Raw genomic sequence first — 19,053 nt, 5'->3', positions numbered from 1 at the left:
ATTGGCACAATAAGATCAATACGGCTGTGGCTGCGGGATAAGTGTGGATGTCCTTTACATTGGGGCCTGTTTACATGCATTGATTAGTGTTTATTTCGAGTTCATGCATTTGTTACTTGCGTTTAGTGGCAATTTTAGAGCAAGTAAAATAATGCCTTAGTATCCTAAAAACTAAATAAATAGTTAAATAAAATAAATTATTTCAACCAAATAAAAGAAAAGGTTGAGGTCGTGTCATACCAGAAGGTTAAGTAGTTGGCAAAGGACCGGACGAATTGAAGATTGCTCCACCGCCAAGAGCACAGCTCTTTTTGAAATATAAAGAAGAAGAAGAAGTTCCTAAAACAGGAAAGTCTATTTGAAAACGTCGAAATAAATTATTTAGGTAATAGACAAATTTATTAGATCCTACGTATATTGAACCTCACAATAACTATTTTTTTACTTCGATACAATAAAGTCTTCCCATAAGCTTTTCTGCATGTTTTCGTGTGTTCCTCAAATTATCGATATCTCTAACCCTCAAACTCATAAGCCACCCCATCCCTACCTCCATAGAGCGGCCTATAGACCGTAGCGAGATTTACTGAGCTATTAAACCTACTGCACAAATTGCCTTATTATATAACTCTATAACTTTTCAAATTCTCCCGCTTAAGATATTTAATAGGGCTTTAGAGCCGTGGAGTATTGGAGTTTGAATTTGAGTTAGGTTTTTATTGAGGTGCCTTTCGGTTGTAACTAAAGTTAGGCGAGATTCATTAAATTATTATAATAGTAAAGTAGATAGGATGGGCATCAGCTTCGTTTCATGATGTCTCTAATGTCTCTCTGTCGCACTAATATGGAAGAGTGATAGAAAGAGACGACCGTAGACAACTTACTCATAAATATGTCCCATAATTCTCAATTCACTGACATACCTAAGAGCTATATATGGGACATATCGTAACTACTTTGAAAAATCTCGTATCTCACACTGCTACTCAATGTTAAAACGCAGTAACTCTGTATGCATACCATACATACTGCCCGATTCGAACTTTAAGATACGTCAATTAAATTCAATTAATAGATCTAGAAACGATATGGATTAGATGTGTCAGTGTCAAAAGTGACGTTTTTGTTTGAAGAAACGTCACATTTGACACTGACATATCTAATCCATATTGTTTCTAGATCTATTAATTGACGTATCTTAAAGTTCGAATCGGGCCGAATCCACATTTTTATTGACAGAACAAGATAGGTACGAGTTTTTTTCAAAGTAGGCACGATTGTTTTGAGATGATTTGTGCACCCATATTTTACGCTTGACTGTACCTACTAAATTTTATGATATCATCAATAGTCATGAATTCTCTTGGGCTTATCGGGATTAGACTAATTTCTTGTAAAATGTTCCTTGAAAATAATTGTAACTTTTTTTTCAGATGAAAACCGAGACTTCAACAGTCATTCCGAAGACGACGTGAAACGGCAAAGGAGTCATTATAACGGCGATCAAATATATTCTAATGTAAGTAACAGCTACTCTTAACTGACCTTTGGTGGACCTTATGGTTTTCAATGAACGTGACATCATACTGGGGCAAGTTGAAGGCAAGCGCGCTAGAGGAAGAGCCCCTGCAAGATGGTCGGATTCCATTAGACAAGCATGTGGTTCCATGCAGAGGGCAGCCCATATAGCCCTTGTTTGCGATAAATGGAGGGACATAGTTGTTGCTCACGATCCTCAGTCATGAGGGAACGACGAAGAAGAAGAAGAAGATGGTTTTAAAAATTGGCGTTTGATAGTCCAAAAAAAAAAACACAAAACATACTCGTACAGATGTAGAAGATAATTGTTTTCCATCGTATTTTCACGGAAACGTACGAACGTGTCTTGCTGTTTCAGTCAGTCTCGGTACAAAAAGTACTGAGTTTGACTGAAGTAGCATAACAAATACGAACGTTTCCGAGAAAATACCATGGAAAACAATTATGCACTGCATCTGTATGGTGCAGTACAGCGTCATCAATTTCGGCTGTGAAACTAAGAGACAATTTTTTTCTTAACATAAATCTTACACTATAAATCAAAATCTTTAATTATAGCAGATCAAACAAATCCTTAGTAGAAAAAGGCGCGAAATTCAAATTTTCTCTGAAACGATAATCCTACGCCCCTAAATTTTTTAAATTTGTCGCTCTTTCCTTCTGACGGAAATGGCTTGACAGAGTATATTATTATATTAGTAAACGAAATTAATACAAGTATGTTTTGATGCTAAATCTATCAACATTTAAAAAACTAAACCATAAACAAGCGTTCCATTTTGGCGCGAAACGGCCATCTTGACTGATGGCGTCGGTCGCGGCCCCGCCGCCGTGACGGACCGAAAAAACGTACCGATTTATCGTCAGTGCGGATTTCCGGGTTAACGGATTAAAGTGTTTAAGGTTTGGTTTGGCTTTTGGGTTGTTGGCGTGATTAACGTTAATCCATTCAGCGCTAAGCTAATCATGGTGGATGAAATAATGTACACCACAGGTCCCATAAATGATGAACACCACACCTCCTATAAAAGCTGATTAGTCTCTTTTACCTTATGCAGAAAGTTCAAGGTCAATACAAATCAGAAAACCGCGTTATCAGCCTATTTTGCCTTCGCCCATGCATGGCTCCAATACGGTGTAATATTATGGGGAGCCAGCACTGATGTACACCAGTTACTCATATTACAAAAGAAATGCATCCGCATTCTATCAAATACTCGGGTACCAGATAGCTGTATTCCACATTTCATTAAACTTGAAATCCTTACGTTACCCTCTATTTATATTCTAGAAGCAGCTCTATTTGTTAGGAAGAACATGAATTTATTTAAACAAAAAGTAATAAAATCACAGAGACGAAATAAATTAAACCAGCTAGAATTACCAACTTCAACATTAGCAATGTTCAGAAATGGTCCGTATTACCGATGTATACTAATAGCGAATAAAATACCAGAAGTAATAAAAAACGAAACCAAAGATGAATTGTTCAAACGAAAACTTAAAGATCTGTTAATTAAAAGGTGCTATTACTCTATTGAGGAATTTTTAAATGATACAACCTTATCGAACTAAAAAATATAGGTACATATAAATGTAAATGTTAATAAAATGTATATCATATTTTCTTTTACACTCAATTGATAATGATAAGCAATGAATAAATAAAATAACAATTATTATTAATTATACAATATAAATGATTTTTTAATAATTATATACTTATACATAAATATAATTAATTTATTTTATTGTCGATGTTAAATTTAACAAATTACCTTGTAAACTAGTCAAAATGAAAAATATTTTTAATAATTTTAAATATCTTAATAATTTTCCACTACTAAATCGTGTTATGTTGCATGCCATATAAAAATTAGGTTAAATTTACTTTAGTATTAAGTTTTAGTTAAGTACTTACATTGCTATGTACCCTAACAGGGTTCATGTGAACACTAGCTGTAAAATGCCCTTTGTAAGACCTTATGTAACACGTGATTATAAATGCAATAAATGAATTATGAAATGAATTATGAAAGTGATAATGAAATTGATGACTATTTTGTCTAATCCCGAGGTCTGTTTGATCACTGTAAGACCGTAACTATATCGACAATGAGGCCAATTCAAGCGTATACTGACATTAGAATGATATCTGAATGATGTCATTTAGTTAAGTACCTTGCGTTTCTCTCGCGCCAATAAACAAGTATTTAGGTATGTACCTACAGACAAGTATGAGTGAAATGCACCATAACTAAGTGACATCATTTGAATTTCATTTTGATGTCAGTTCGAATTGACCTGAATCTGTAGATATATATTCTAACATAATAATATTCTTTCAGCTCTGGTCATCATCGAAATGGAGTCTCAAAGACGAGTATAAGCTTCTGTCAGAGCTGGGCGGCGCGGCGGGAGGAGCGACGGGGTACTACGGCGAGTTGTTCGACACGCCGTACGAGCACGCCGCACATCCACATTACACTCCACATTCAGGTAAGATCCTCATTAAAGACGAGTATAAGCTTCTGTCAGAGCTGGGCGGCGCGGCGGGCGGAGCGACGGGGTACTACGGCGAGATGTTTGACACGCCGTACGAGCACGCCGCACATCCACATTATACTCCACATTCAGGTAAGATCCTCATTAAAGACGAGTTCAAGCTGCTGTCAGAGCTGGGGGGGGAGGAGCGACGGGGTACTACGGCGAGTTGTTCGACACGCCGTACGAGCACGCCGCACATCCACATTATACTCCACATTCAGGTAAGATCCTCATTAAAGACGAGTATAAGCTTCTGTCAGAGCTGGGCGGCGCGGCGGGCGGAGCGACGGGGTACTACGGCGAGATGTTTGACACGCCGTACGAGCACGCCGTACATCCACATTATACTCCACATTCAGATAAGATCCTCATTAAAGACGAGTTCAAGCTGCTGTCAGAGCTGGGGGGGGGGGAGGAGCGACGGGGTACTACGGCGAGTTGTTCGACACGCCGTACGAGCACGCCGCACATCCACATTATACTCCACATTCAGGTAAGATCCTCATTAAAGACGAGTATAAGCTTCTGTCAGAGCTGGGCGGCGCGGCGGGCGGAGCGACGGGGTACTATGGCGAGTTGTTCGACACGCCGTACGAGCACGCCGCACATCCACATTATACTCCACATTCAGGTAAGATCCTCATTATAGACGAGTTTAAGCTTCTGTCGGAGCTGGGAAGGAGGGTGGGCGGGTGTATTACGGCGAGTTGAGACACGCCGTACGAGCACGCCGCACATCCACATTATACTCCACATTCAGGTAAGATTTTATATTCTTCATTATCATACACACTATCCTCAGCCTAACGCGAGCGACTCAATTTGTAATGCTCTGTGCAAGATGTTGATATATGTGACGTCCCACGGGTAAAGGTACCTTATAGCGGTTGGCGCTTACGCTATTATTAACGCCGCTCCAATATTATTGCGGCGCTATGCGACGTAAGCGCCAGCCACCATAAGGTACCTTTTGCCGTGGAACGTCACATATAGAATTTTATTTTAGCCAATCAAAACTTTTGGTGATCAATCAGAACTTTTTTTAATAGCGAGACATTCGTTATATTTAACTTTTGATTCTGGTGAAGATTGGGAGCCACACCACACAGTATGGTGTGGTTTCTAATACGACGTACGTACTTATGTAGTCGCCATTACAAGACCTTTTGAAATTTTGACCATCCGTTCTTTTGAAGTTTTTTACGACTGACTTTTAATGTTGTTGTTTAGATTCCTGAAAATATAAGGGGTTTTCTAGCCAAGAGAGGTTTAATTTAAAAACACCTCGTTTGAATTTGCAGTGTTTTTGACGCCAATCTAATCGTACTTATTTTTTGAGAATGGCTATTTTGTCTTATTATAACAATGAGAAATCGCTGGCCCAATATTACAGGGTTCTATGTTTCACTTTTATCGAACTGAAATATGAACATTATCATAGTGACATTGAGTCGAATTTCAACTATCTTAAAAATGTAACATACTGCCGTATTCGAACTTCAAGATATTCACAAGAGATGACACGTACATAGTACTACATAGATCCATTCTAGATACGTTATAGTTTAGATATCAACTAGTTCTCTTTTGCAGCGCAATTCGGGCAACCTATGTCACTTTTACGTTAGATAGAGTAAGATATCTATTAGATGTGAATGGGATCTCTGATCCATATCCTGAAATCGTGCAACAGTATCTCCAGAATCGCGCAAATGTCAAATTTGACAGGTTAGATCTTAAACATATAATTATCGTATGTTGGTGATGTCTAATAGATGTCCATTTTAAAATCCGAATCGGGCCCATAGAACTTTGTAATATTGAGCCAGCGTAATGCTTGTAAAAGCTAATCATACACCCCGTTCTTCTAGCCTCCAAATACAAACAGGCACCGCCGTCGAACTTTTGATTTTTATCATACTTTACCATAGACAAACTAACTACCACTGCCACCATCATATAAATCGTAACCACTACTTTCCCCTCAAATTCCGCTAATCAGAAAACATCCGTTAATAAGCAAATTAAATACAACCATGACCTAAAGGTTTCCGTTTATATCCATAATCAAATCGTGACGCGACGGACGCCGGGCCTGTCATTTGATAACCACCAATCTGTCAAGTATTGTCATTTGTTTATGCTGTCACGCCCTGAAAAGTGCCTGCGGTGGTGTGAGACGGCGGATTCTGAGCTAAACTTCCGCGGGGTCGTCTAAAGTACCGTTTGATTATCCGGCTGATTAAAAAAAACAGACAAGTGCGTGTCGGATTCGCCCACCGAGGGTTCCATATTTTAGGGTTCCGTACCTCAAAAGGAAAAACGGAACCCTTATAGGATCACTCGTGCATCTGTCTGTCTGCCTGTCTGTCCGACCCTTTATCTTCGAAACTACTAGGTATAAATTTTTACTAATTATTACTAAGACTCCCCTGTCCGTCTGTCCGTCTGTGTGTCACCAGGCTGTATCTCATGAACCGTGATGGCTAGGAAGTTGAAATTTTCACAGATGATGTATTTCTGTTGCCGCTATAACAACAAATACTAAAAACAGAATATAATAAATACACATTTAAGTGAGGCTCTCATACAACAAACGTGATTATTTTGCCTTTTTTTTGCGTAGGTGGTACGGAACCCTTCGTGCGCGAGTCCGACTCGCACTTGTCCGGTTTTTTTTCTAACTCTCTCTCTGCTTTATGACTGCATTGTTTCATTTTTGAGCTGCATTTTTTCTCAGAATCCTCCTGCATTCCGCATTCAGATCCGGAAGGTTAACTGTTTCTCCATTATCGTCTCTCCTATAACTAACCCCTTGCGGTGACATTGTCAACATTTCTGTGGTGACAGTGAAATAAACTGTCCCGTAATCGAAGTTTCCACTACACTTAGATTTAAGTAGCGGTAAATCACGTTCATCTTTAAAAAATACGACAAACAGAGTAAGAACTTTCGCCTTCTTATTAAAAATACAGTCTATGTATGTATGTATGTCAGTTGGGCCATACAGCATTAACACCTCGTTTATCAAAATCAGCTTAGTAGTTTCAGCAGTAAGTGCGATGAAACACGTGACACAAGCATACCTACTTAATAGGTATACAAAATCTGTTAAAATCTTAACCCTTCTTATACCCTTTTCTATACCCAAAAATAAAAAGTTTGTATTTTCAATTTTTGAAAATGGTTCGTCAAGTCTGTTTGTTTCACTCGCGCATAGGCCATGGACGCCGGTGACCACTTACCATCCAGGCGGCCCGTACGCATTTTTGCCATTGACTTTGGATAAAATAAAATTAGGCATGGCGAACCAATTATAGTGCGACATAAAATAGTAGAAATTAAATAAAATGGAACTAAAAAAATTACATACCTACTAATTTAATTTGTTGGCATGTTTAAGCATTTTACGTCAAAATTGTGACAGTTACGTAGGAAGTGGCGCCATCAATAATTTTGTACAATTTCTTGTCGGACTATAAGTGCCAATCAGAATATACGTAAATACGTATTTTAAGATTTAGATAATGACACTACTCCCTATTCAGTAAAACCACATCCCGAAACAATGAATAAACAAACTCACAAGTTACTACCATTTCTCGATACTCTCTCATCAATGGCAACTAGACACAATAGCCACAGACTAAAAAAAGCCTAACCACCTTAGAGATACACGTACCAATACTCTCTTTTCATCTGGTAACTAAAACAAATGCCACAGACTAAAAAAGGCGCAACCGCCAAAGATATGCATGTTAGATACTCTTTTTTAAAACTGGCAGTATCACAGTATCCCGTAATCTCATCCTGACCACATCCTTTTTAATCTGTAACGCAAGCCGCCAGCGCACCTGATCTAGGGCTATTGTCAAACGGCCAATGACCCCTATGCCTGCATAATGCGTACATATGATAAACTAGCGACCCACCCGGACTTTGCACGGGTTACACGTGGGTTACACAAAACCTTAACAAATTATTAAACTTAAACTTAAACTAAACTTAAACACTTAAAAACCTTCCTCAAGAATCTCTATTGATAGGTGAAAACCGCGTGATCGTTCCGTATTCCGTTCAGTAGTTTTCGAGTTTATCGCGAACAGACACACACAAACAGACAGACGCGGTGGGGGACTTTGTTTTATAAGGTGTACTCGTAGTGATAGAGTCGGTCTAGACCAAAGTGTGGAAGGGTTTGTATACTTACATACTTACTTACTGCTGTGGCGCAATGACCCGAAGTGGATCTTGGCCTCCGACACCAAAGACCGCCAAGCCACGCCGCCATGTTTTATAAACGTTATTTTTTATGTTTATAGAACAATCATAACTGTTATCCCTGTAACTAAATTATTTCCGTAAATACACTTGCTGAATTTCTCCTCTTCTTATAGCTCATGTAAAAAACATTGAAGAACCTCGGAATATTTTTGACATGAGAACAGGATTAAAACTTTCGTGTCTAGATGGAAAGTGTGTTTTTGTAGGGCATTTTACTTGACTTAAACATATAATAATGTAAGATTTCTGTTAAAACCTGATAAGGAACTTACCAATTTCCCAACCATAGATTGTGGATTTTAATCCCGTCTCGTACCAATGAGTACCTTGGAACGTATAAAAACTGGACAAGTGTGAGTCGGACTCGCCCACCGAGTGTTCCGTACTTTTTAGTATTTGTTGTTATAACGGCAACAGTTCACGGTTCATGAGATACAGCCTGGTGACAGACAAGCAGACAGACGGACAGTGGAGTATTAGTAATAGGGTCCCAGGAAAGACAAAGCTAAGAAGATTATGACGACATGTTTCGCAATATTAATAAAAAAAGGTTTTTCGCTGATAATAGGTACCAACAAAATTCAAAACAAAAAACTTTCTTCCACGAACAGTTGCAAGTCACCTAACACGTAATATCAAATGCCAAGGCCGGTGAATGAAATTGAACGAATGAATGATATTCCCATGGAACCGCGCGACCGCAGTCTTGTGGTCAGATCGGATCCATTCAGCACGTGGGAAGTGATATTGAACTTGTGAATGGGATCTGTGACATCTCCTTTTTTTTGTTGTGTGTTTTTTAATCGTTTTATGAGAACGACAGGCAATAGTTGACATTCGTAAAACTTTACTGGTGAGTAGTAGTAGTAGTTAACACTTTATTACACAAAACAAGTACATAACACAGAGAGAATAACAATAAATGTGTTCAAAGGCGAACTTATGAATTTAAAATGCCCCTTAAATGCTCCTTTATTCACTAGATATGCTTCTTTATATAGACTCTTATACTATAGCTTTTTCTAAAGCATTACCAAATCCACTAGATACCAGCTGTCACTCAACTTTTATACCAAAATCCTAAAAGCCCAGCTATATTTTTCCATTTCATCCGCGGCAAAGCGGCCATTTTTCCATCCGGATTTTATTTTATTTGAGTCCAACCGACGATTAATTCGGAAAAACGGGCGTGATGCGAAAACTATCGCAGCTTCGTGAAACTAATTCAAATGGTGCTGTTGAAAATGTTTTTTCCAAAACATTTTAACTTTTATTGGAAAACATTGTGCTTCTATCTATGAGGCTAGTAATTAAATAAAAGCTATTCAAAGTTTAACGTTGTATTCCAAAGTTATAAAATATAAAATGTGGTTGTGTGATATTTGTAACTTTTTGGCAAACATTACTTAAAAATCGAGTCTAAAGTACAGAATAAATAATAGTACTAAGTACAGAAGGTTCACTCTCTAACAAAACGCGTCTATTACGACAAATATGACCGCTAGGTGGAGCAAGCGCGAGCAGGCGTCCGTTCCGTAGCGGTGCGAAGCAACTACCATGGCTAGACATCAAAATTGGTGTGCGCCGCATGTACTTGTAGCGACGCGACGAAATCGCGGAGTGATCCATGCCTGTCTAAAGTCAAAAAGTACACTGACCTACCAAACTTTCTTTCGACCCTTTTGAATCTTTCTTAGGTATTCCTTTTAATGCTCTACACGCATGCAAAAACCGTATTAGCAATAATAATACTAAACGACAGTTAATTATCGGTAACAATGGTTGCCCAAAGAATGGACTTATGGCATTATATCCGCCGTTCGTACAATTTTATTGTGCAATAAAGTAATAAATAAATGACCAATAACAATGCTCTAACTTGTGATTTTTCCACAGCTACAAACGACTCAACGGGTTCGAACGGCGGCGCCGGCGGCGAACCCCCATCGGCGGCGGCGAGCCCCGACGCGGCGGCGCTAGTAGTTTTACAACCACCGGCACCGCCTTATCCACCGTACGCACACTATGACGGTAAGTGACAGCTATACAGGTACAAGACTTGAATGTGTAGTGCGAACCCCCATCGGCGGCGGCGGCGAGCCCCGACGCGGCGGCGCTAGTAGTTTTACAACCACCGGCACCGCCTTATCCACCGTACGCACACTATGACGGTGAGTGACAGTTCTGCGACAAGTCTCAACATGTTTGAACGGCGGCGCCGACGGCGAGCCCCCATCGGCGGCGGCGTTAATCTTCAACCGCCGGCACCGTCTTATCCTCCGTACGCACACTATGACGTTGAGTGACTGCTCTATTTCATTCAAAAGTGGGTACCTATGCACTTTTGCAGCGGTGTGTACAAGATGCGATAGTTTCGAAGAGCGCCGTTGGCGAGTCTCTTCGGCGGCGATCTGCTAGTAGCGAACGACTACAAAGCGTTTTCACGTGTAGAAATAATTCATTCATAATGCATCCTATCCAATATATCCATGCTATATATCAGCTTGCTGTGTACATTTACTAAATTAAACCTTACATCATACCTACATTATTAAATATTAATCAAAATAAATGTTTTATTACGGACATTATTTTAAGCGACCATAATGACTATTTATATTGTGTACTGCATGTCACAAAACCTACCTATATTTGTTTAATAAAACAGCCACTTTCCATGTCAAAAGTAAATCATTTGAAAGCAAAAATAAATCCATTACATTAAAACAAAGTAAAACTGCGCAAATGGCCACCTAAAAAAAGTCCCCCGAATTGCGGACATCAACTCGGAGCATCACTGCCAATAAACAAACGCAATAACGAGTCGCAGCCACGCACAGATAAAACAATGAAACACGAATAAAACAATGAAAAGGGGATAAAGCAAAAAGTGGCCGGACAGAAAAACAGTTGAGGAATCACTGAAAAAACGACAATGACTTTACGAAAGCTTTCGACAAAGTCGAGCGCCACTCCTGCAGAGCACTCTCCACGAAATCTAATTTTCTCCTCTGGACCCCGCTCTGTAGCGGCCGTAACGTCATAAAATTTATATCAAACCGCTCCAAATTCGCACTTATGCATATAAAGGTAGAGAATAATTCGGAGTGCCGCAGGGAATATTCTGGGGCCGCTTTCCCTTTTGGTCTTTAATCCACCGCAATCTGCTTACTCGGGAGCAGACATCTTTAATAGCTCATTCGGGGGTATGCAAATAATTTTAGAGGGGGGTGGCCATACAGGCTTTGTCTGGAGGGGGTAACGAAGCGTAACACGAGTCTGTGATGCGACAGAAGTGCTTCTGAGTACTTCGGTGGCTTATTTTGGTTATAAATATTAACGTCAGGGTGGCGGGGACATATTTTGAATGTGGTTCCGCGTATAAAGGTCGTTATATACGAGGGCGTGGAGCCGAGGCGTGTCTATTTAAATAACGCTATGTAATGCCGTGATATGCGGAGTCTTGAAGCAGGCTGTGATTTTTCAGTAAAAACACGAGTCATAAAGGAAATAGAAAAATATAACGACCGGTCTTTATTCCGGTTTAAATATGAGTATATTTGCATCAACATTTTAGTTTTTTTTTATTTATATGGCAATTAATTATATTTTTATTCGCTAAAAAGATATGACGAGAAAAATATATTTCTGGTGATTCTGGTCGTAAAACAAAACGATCTTGTTTGAAACTTCCTATTTTGCATACGATTTATAAATAGCACAAAACCTCAAAATAATCTAAGATAAGGTGTAATAGGGTAATTCCGAAAGAAAAACAATACTAAAAAAGTGGCGGATATTTTCAAAACGGGACTCTTATTACAACGGATGATTTACCCAATAGGATTACCCAATTTTCGAAATGACTTATTAGATACATTTCAGGCATAAAATGCCTGATATTTAAGCTTTTTTCGCTCAACACCTTAGGGGAAAGGAAATACTGGTAAAGGTCACAGAACTCACATTTTATCTACAGAAAAGGGGGTGTATTTTTTCTTGAAACCGTGCCAATGGGGTTTTTGAACTTTTGTTTGTATCTGCTAGAAGAAAACAAAAATGTATCGGTATATTTAAAGCTGACCGCCAACTTGCTAGTTTTTGCGTAAATATGGTTTTTTAATCTCTTAGGTACTATTAAAAGGCAAATTTGGCTGTAGACAATGCAGTACTTCATATGCTCATTGTTCTGTCATAGTTCTCATTTATGCACTTACCTATTGTAATTGTTTGGGTTTTTTATAAGAAACGCTATACCTAATTCGAAATCTTGTTAAAAAATAAAAACATAAGTAACTTTGAGTTTTTACTTAATTAAATATATTTGTACCTATATAAACTATACAACCGCTCATTTATAGGGTTCCGTACGCAAAGGGTAAAAACGGGACCCTATTAATTTTCACAGATAATGTATTTCTGTTGACGCTATAACAAATAATACTAAAAAGTACGGAGTACGGAGTCGGCGGGCGAGTCCGACTTGCACTTGTCAGGCTTTTTTTATTTTTCGCTTTTGAGAGGGTAATATTTGCCGAATTAATATATGCTGGTTGTTTATTTATTTCTTTAGAACGCCCTGCAATCCAAACGGTTGAAAGACGGACGGTTGGCGGGCACGTTTCCACAGCGTTGGAAAGTTTCTTATGTAACTCCCATACATAAATCGGCTCTAAAACACAGGTTTCAAATTACAGACCCATCTCGGTTCAATCTTGTATCCCTAAACTCTTCGAGGGTCTCGTACATGACATTGTCTACCCTTCCGTTGAAAGTACTCTTCTACCTGAGCAACATGGATTCATGAAAAATAAGTCCACTGTCACAAACTTGCTGCTTTACAGTAATTACTTGTTCAAGTCTATGGATGCGAGGCAGCAAGTGGATGTCATATATACCGATTTTCGCAAAGCTTTTGACAAAGTTGACCATCTGCTCTTACTGAAAAAGCTAGCCTTCAATGGTATTCGTGGTAACCTCCTTCGTTGGTTTATATCCTACCTATCCAACAGAACTCAAATCATTGTTGTTAATGGCTTTAAGTCGAAGGAAACTGACGTCACATCCGGTGTAATACAGGGATCAATATTAGGACCACTGTTGTATCTTATTTTTATTAATGACATCTTGCATTGCTTTCAGAATAGTAGCTTTGTTTTGTTTGCTGATGACCTCAAAATTTACAAAGCCATCAAAAATGAAAATGATTCCACCATGCTCCAAAGTGATTTAAACTCATTTCTCAACTATTGTCAGCGTAACAAACTGCAACTTGCTGTAGACAAATGTATGCAAATAACCTTTACTAAGAACCACAAAAACATTGTCAAGTCCGAGTATAGTATTGGAAATACCAAAATAAAGAAGGTAAATCAATGTCGTGACCTGGGCGTATTATATGACGATAAACTGCATTTTAATGTTCATGTTGATAATATTGTCTCCAAAGCTATGCGTATGTTAGGATTTGTATTACGTTCAACAAAACCTTTTAAGACTGCCTCGTCCTACCTAAAGCTCTATAAGGCACTTGTAAGGCCATATCTCGAGTACGCGTCCGTAATATGGAACCCCAAATATAACAAATATTCCAATGCTATTGAAATGGTGCAAAAGCGGTTCCTGAGGTCAATGCACCGTAGACTAACAGGTAAAAAAATGTCCTACATTGCTCTTCTTAAAAAATATAACCTTCCAACTCTTGAAGCTCGGCGTAAAATGGCTGACGCGACAACGCTATTTAATATTTGTTCGGGCTGTTATAAAAGTTCTGAACTTCTTGAGGAACTTCACTTTAGAGTCCCTACACGTAGCGCGCGCTCATTGCGATCCCTCGCCTCTTTTGCCGTCCCGCTGTCCTCGAGCCACGCTGGCGCTCGCGCACCTTTGCACCGTATTTGTGATGAGTACAATAAATTGTGGGTTTCAGTCGACATCTTTAATAATAGTAAACTGCAATTTAAAAAAAAAATACTGAAATTGGCAATGGATAGTTAATAAGAGATCTACCTTCTTACTTTAATGCATGAGTGAACATACGCATACTACATACTTATAGTACCTAGTTATTGTACAATAGTCGTGTTAGTCGTTACTGTTTTTTTTTTTTTTACTGTGTCTCTTCCTCTCTTAGTAACCATCATTCTGTTTGATAAGCTTAGCGTCTATGTAGTGTTAGTAAATTAACAATTGTATTTAGTACCTTAAGAGTAGTTAAGTGTAGTATATTTCTGTTATATATGTTTTAGTGAGAGCTGTTAAGGAAATAAGTGAATGTCCTTAGTGTGTCTCTGTAAACTTATCTCCTGCTCACTTATTTCTGTTTGCTTTCCAAATAAATAAATAAAATAAAATAAATAAAAGACGTTTGTTTTTGTTAGTTGGTACGTCGATAAACCGTAAAATATTCTATATTATTTAAGTAGACTTTTTAAAATATAATTTCACAATATTTCGTCCTCTTATTCACAAAAGTATTTTTCCCATTTCGCCAAGCTCAAATGAGATTGGGCCGGTCATGTCAGCCGTATGCCAGAAGACCTGTGGGCCAAAACAGCCACCCGTTGGGTCCCACAAATTGTAAGGCGTCACGGTAGACCTCGTCGGAGATGGCGGGACGAGCTTGACGCTTTTGACAGAGACTGGTGGGAGACTTCTGAGGATAGGGATACGTGGAAGAATAAGAGGGAGGCCTTTGACCAACAGTGGGACAATATGGGTTCATAATAATAAATAATAATTTTTCCCTGTTCCAGGCGCAACGACACTGGCGAGCGAGTACGCGTACGCGGCGCCGTACTCGCAATACTCGCCGTACCCCGCCCCGTACTCGCACACCACCGGCCTGCTCACCAAGTGGTAGGTATATTGTATCCGATACTCGAATACCTACTTTATAAAATACTTCTTGGCACTTGCCATATAGCGTTTATTAGATAACCACACTATTTAGTCTATTTACACCAATAAAAATGTGGAAATTGGCCTGAAGAGTAAATAATATCCTATAACATCACATTTATATGTACACGCACACCTCACACACAAAATAAATGGCATCGTAGTTTTCCAACATAATTTCGTAGTATTTAGATATACAGGGTGTATCTGACCATGGGGCTTTAAATCCAGGGCTCGATTCTACTCGCTAAACTGAGCTACTTTTATTATGGCACCAACCCCGAAATCCCGAAAAAATTTTTCACCGTTTCATACATTTTGGCTGATCAGATGTCGACGTTTTCTATGGAAAAGCCAAAAAATTTTCCCCGATTTTAGGGTTGGTCCCATAGTAAAAGTAGCTCAGTTTAGCGAGTAAAATCAAGCCCTGGATTTAAAGCCCGATGGTAGGACACAGACTGTATAGTCTGGCAAAAGGATCAGTCTGAAAATCAACGCTGGGCATCACCAGCTGACCTAGCATATATTGAGACTGGTATCCTTTTACCAAGCACTAAAAATGTACCATACCTTAGTTACCATATTGTATCTGTTCCTTCCACTACTGTACTGTTTTTGTGTTCTGGTAATAAACTTATTTTTATTTATTTTATTCATTTTATGATCAAGACCTGTAGTTTTGATGCCGAAAGAAGAAAAACTGGCGGGTTTTTTTATGGGATAATTTCGTTGGTGGGGTAATTTTGAAAATGGCAAATATCTATAAAACCAGAAGCACTTCATACTTTAGCAACACTTACTCTACTGTAACGCTAACCAAAGCATTTAATTTACTGTTGCTACAGTAATAAGCGCTTCTAGTTTAGTATATACTTGCCATTTTCAAAATAATTCCGCTATCGTAATTACCCCAATGCACCTTACGAGTTATGAGGTTTTATTGAAAATCTCCGGCCGCTCTTCTTTTCTCAAAAATGTATTCCAAACATAAATATATTTCCCACCATAAAAAAGACATAACCACCTTAATTTTTCTCCAAAAACCCACGTTTTCAAGTTCCGCGTGAGGTGTGAACGTGAATCCCCGAGCGATTGACCGCGGGTTCGAATCCCGCCATCCGTCACGTGTTAACTGCTTAATGGCCGGTTTTAAACGCGGATAATTTGTTGAGGATTCCACACACCCTGTATATATAGATATACGGATGAATCCACGCGGAACTGCTGAAAACCATAGATCTTTTCAGTAGTCAGCGGATTCTACACAACCTGTATATACATGTGCGGATGAATCCACGCGGAACTACTGAAAAGCATATATCTTTTCATTAGTCAGTTTTATAAAAGACTGGAGAATCGGACCAAGGTTACGCTGCGTGGCTTTTGCAATGACAAAGTGTGGTGATGTCATCATCTATGTAAAATTTCTATGAAAATAAATGACGTTTATAATTGCTACGGCAAGTATAGAGCTTATAGTTAGGTATATATGTATCCATTCTTACAGCCAAATCTGTGCAAAGTAAGAATGGTCAGTTTCCTTCACTCCCTTAAAAAGTCAACCACTTTCCGTGACCACACGAAAAATATAGGAGTTGTATTAAATAAAAAACTCGTCACTTAAATTATCAAAAGCTATTTTATTTAGCAGCAAATTATTGAGTACCTACTTGATTATTTTATCCCACTCCCTTGGTGATACATCAATGTCAGGAAGAGGAAAAAACGTCTATTAAACAAATATCAATTCTATTTTCATGATATCAAAGACTAATATTGAAATTAACTATAAGAAACATTAAGTTATACTTCGTGTTATTCCTTTTCTACTGTTTAAGTGTTAAGTTAAGTTCATTTATTTCTACTTCTTTTCATAAATACTTTTTCGGAAAATCCTAAACCTGCATTATAAGCGTGCCTTGGAAGTCACCAAGTGCCTTGAAACCAGTAGAGCTAACAGATGTAGTGCTTATTTTCCATCGTATTTTCACGGAAACGTACGAACATGTCTTGCTATTTCAGTCAGTCTCGGTACAAAAAGTACTGAGGTTGACTGAGGTAGCATGACAAATACGAACGTTTCCGAGAAAATACGAAATACGATGGAAAACAATTATGCAATACATCTGTACAACTATTATGACATTGTTAGATATCATACATTCAGCGCCAGTTTTCGAAAAAAATTGGTAGATAGATATAGTTCCCTATTCTGTATAAATTAAGCGTAATTTTACCTTATGTCCTATAAAATCTTCCTCTGGGTTACGAAAACGTATCGTATTTTGGCAACTCAACGGAAAATTACATTTGTTGGTCCCAATTTGGAATTAGTGGGATTACCTAGGTACGTATTTATTCCATCCAGAATGCTCTTCAAACAAGCCCAATTCTAACCAAATTTAACGTAAAAATCGGCAATAAAATAATAATTGGGTAAAACTTGTACGTTTCCTGTAGTAACTACATAATTATAATACCTAAGAAACATGCAGGTTTCTTAGGTATTAGAAATATAGCACACACACACGAAACACATTTCAAAATGCACACTTTCCTTGCTTTAAAAACAGAGGAATCACTTAAATGGAACTTGTCCCCTGGGACGACGCTGGCCTTTGTCAGTCTCCCCAGAGACGAGGGACAAATGTGCGAACGTTATTACATTATTGCTCTTTCTGTTTGGATTTAATCTATAATTATTTGTATTGAAATGATGGATTTGATTGGTATGACCCTAATTTTATGTTTATGTTGAAATGTTAGTATTCAATTTATGTGTATTTTTTACTGGTAACATGTTAACATTTAAATTTATGATTGTCATTTATAATTCCTAATTCAACCGTTTTGTCATAATTATATGTAATAAATACCTCAATTTTTTTTATGCATATGTAATAACCAAGAATATATTTATAAGTACGAGTAGGTACTAATATAAAATATCAAATGTAGTAAACAAAAGCAAAACATTAATGAATAAGCATTTAAACAACTTATCAGGACCTAAATAGTTAGTTTTTTTATTAAGATAATTTTGTTGATTATTTTTTTTTTTACAAAAAATGTTTTTTTTTCAGATATCAACGTACGCCGTGCGAGCAATAGCGGTGGGCAAGTGATAACAGACACTGATAACGTGTATAAAACAATTGTCAACATGTCCATATCTGTCAATCTGTCATGTGTAGCAGTGTTAACGTTTTTCTGGTAACATGGTCTCTAAGAGATTTATAACTTCGTCTTTTACTGCGTCGTATGTGGAAAGTTATATTTCACTGTCGCAATGGTGTTATAATTAAATTTCAAATGTTTTTGTTGCATAGTTATCAATGTGACAGCATAAAACGCTAATTGCATCATTTTAGGAATTTTATTTAAGCAAATACATACCATTAATGAGCTCGTTGACCTATACGAAATAAGGTAGAAATATACGAGGAAATAAATATTAATCAATGCTTGAAATTTCAAAAAAGTTTTGGCGCATGTTTTTAAATGTTAAAAATTTATAACCGTAGTTATTTTTAACAATTTCTTGCCAATATGTAAATTTATTGACATTTTTCAATAACAGAAGATATTCAAAATGTAAATAAATACTCAACAAAATTGTCATGTTACCAAAAGAATGTAATAATTTAATCAACATCACAAATCAATTGTGTATACTTCATTAAACCCAGCTGCAGACTATCGCGATTTTATCCCATTTCTCATGTCGAAAATCCCGTCAGTGTGTAAGGCCCTTTACTCATTACAATGTAAAAAATGGACGAG

General features: G+C 37.9%; 1 protein-coding gene and 1 long non-coding RNA gene across 2 annotated transcripts in view; both read left to right on the top strand.

Moving 5' to 3' along the window:
* LOC134801652 (paired box protein Pax-5) overlaps positions 1 to 10,409 on the top strand; it is a 75,739-nt gene extending 65,330 nt beyond the window's left edge. Inside the window, exons 7-9 of the mRNA XM_063774271.1 lie at positions 1,434 to 1,519; positions 3,888 to 4,038; positions 10,267 to 10,409. Coding sequence (XP_063630341.1) covers positions 1,434 to 1,519; positions 3,888 to 4,038; positions 10,267 to 10,409 — 380 coding nt within the window. The remainder of the gene's footprint in view (positions 1 to 1,433; positions 1,520 to 3,887; positions 4,039 to 10,266) is intronic.
* Positions 10,410 to 10,444: 35 nt separating this feature from the next.
* LOC134801578 (uncharacterized) lies at positions 10,445 to 18,521 on the top strand. Its single transcript, XR_010145698.1, has 3 exons — positions 10,445 to 10,541; positions 15,126 to 15,228; positions 18,354 to 18,521. It is a non-coding gene; the product is annotated as an uncharacterized LOC134801578 (long non-coding RNA).
* Positions 18,522 to 19,053: the final 532 nt, after the last annotated feature.

This window comes from Cydia splendana, chromosome 22, assembly GCF_910591565.1.
Source record: "Cydia splendana chromosome 22, ilCydSple1.2, whole genome shotgun sequence".
In the NCBI taxonomy this organism is placed as follows: domain Eukaryota; kingdom Metazoa; phylum Arthropoda; class Insecta; order Lepidoptera; family Tortricidae; genus Cydia; species Cydia splendana.
Note: the sequence above shows the minus strand (reverse complement) of the source record. Positions and strands in the feature narration are given on the sequence as shown.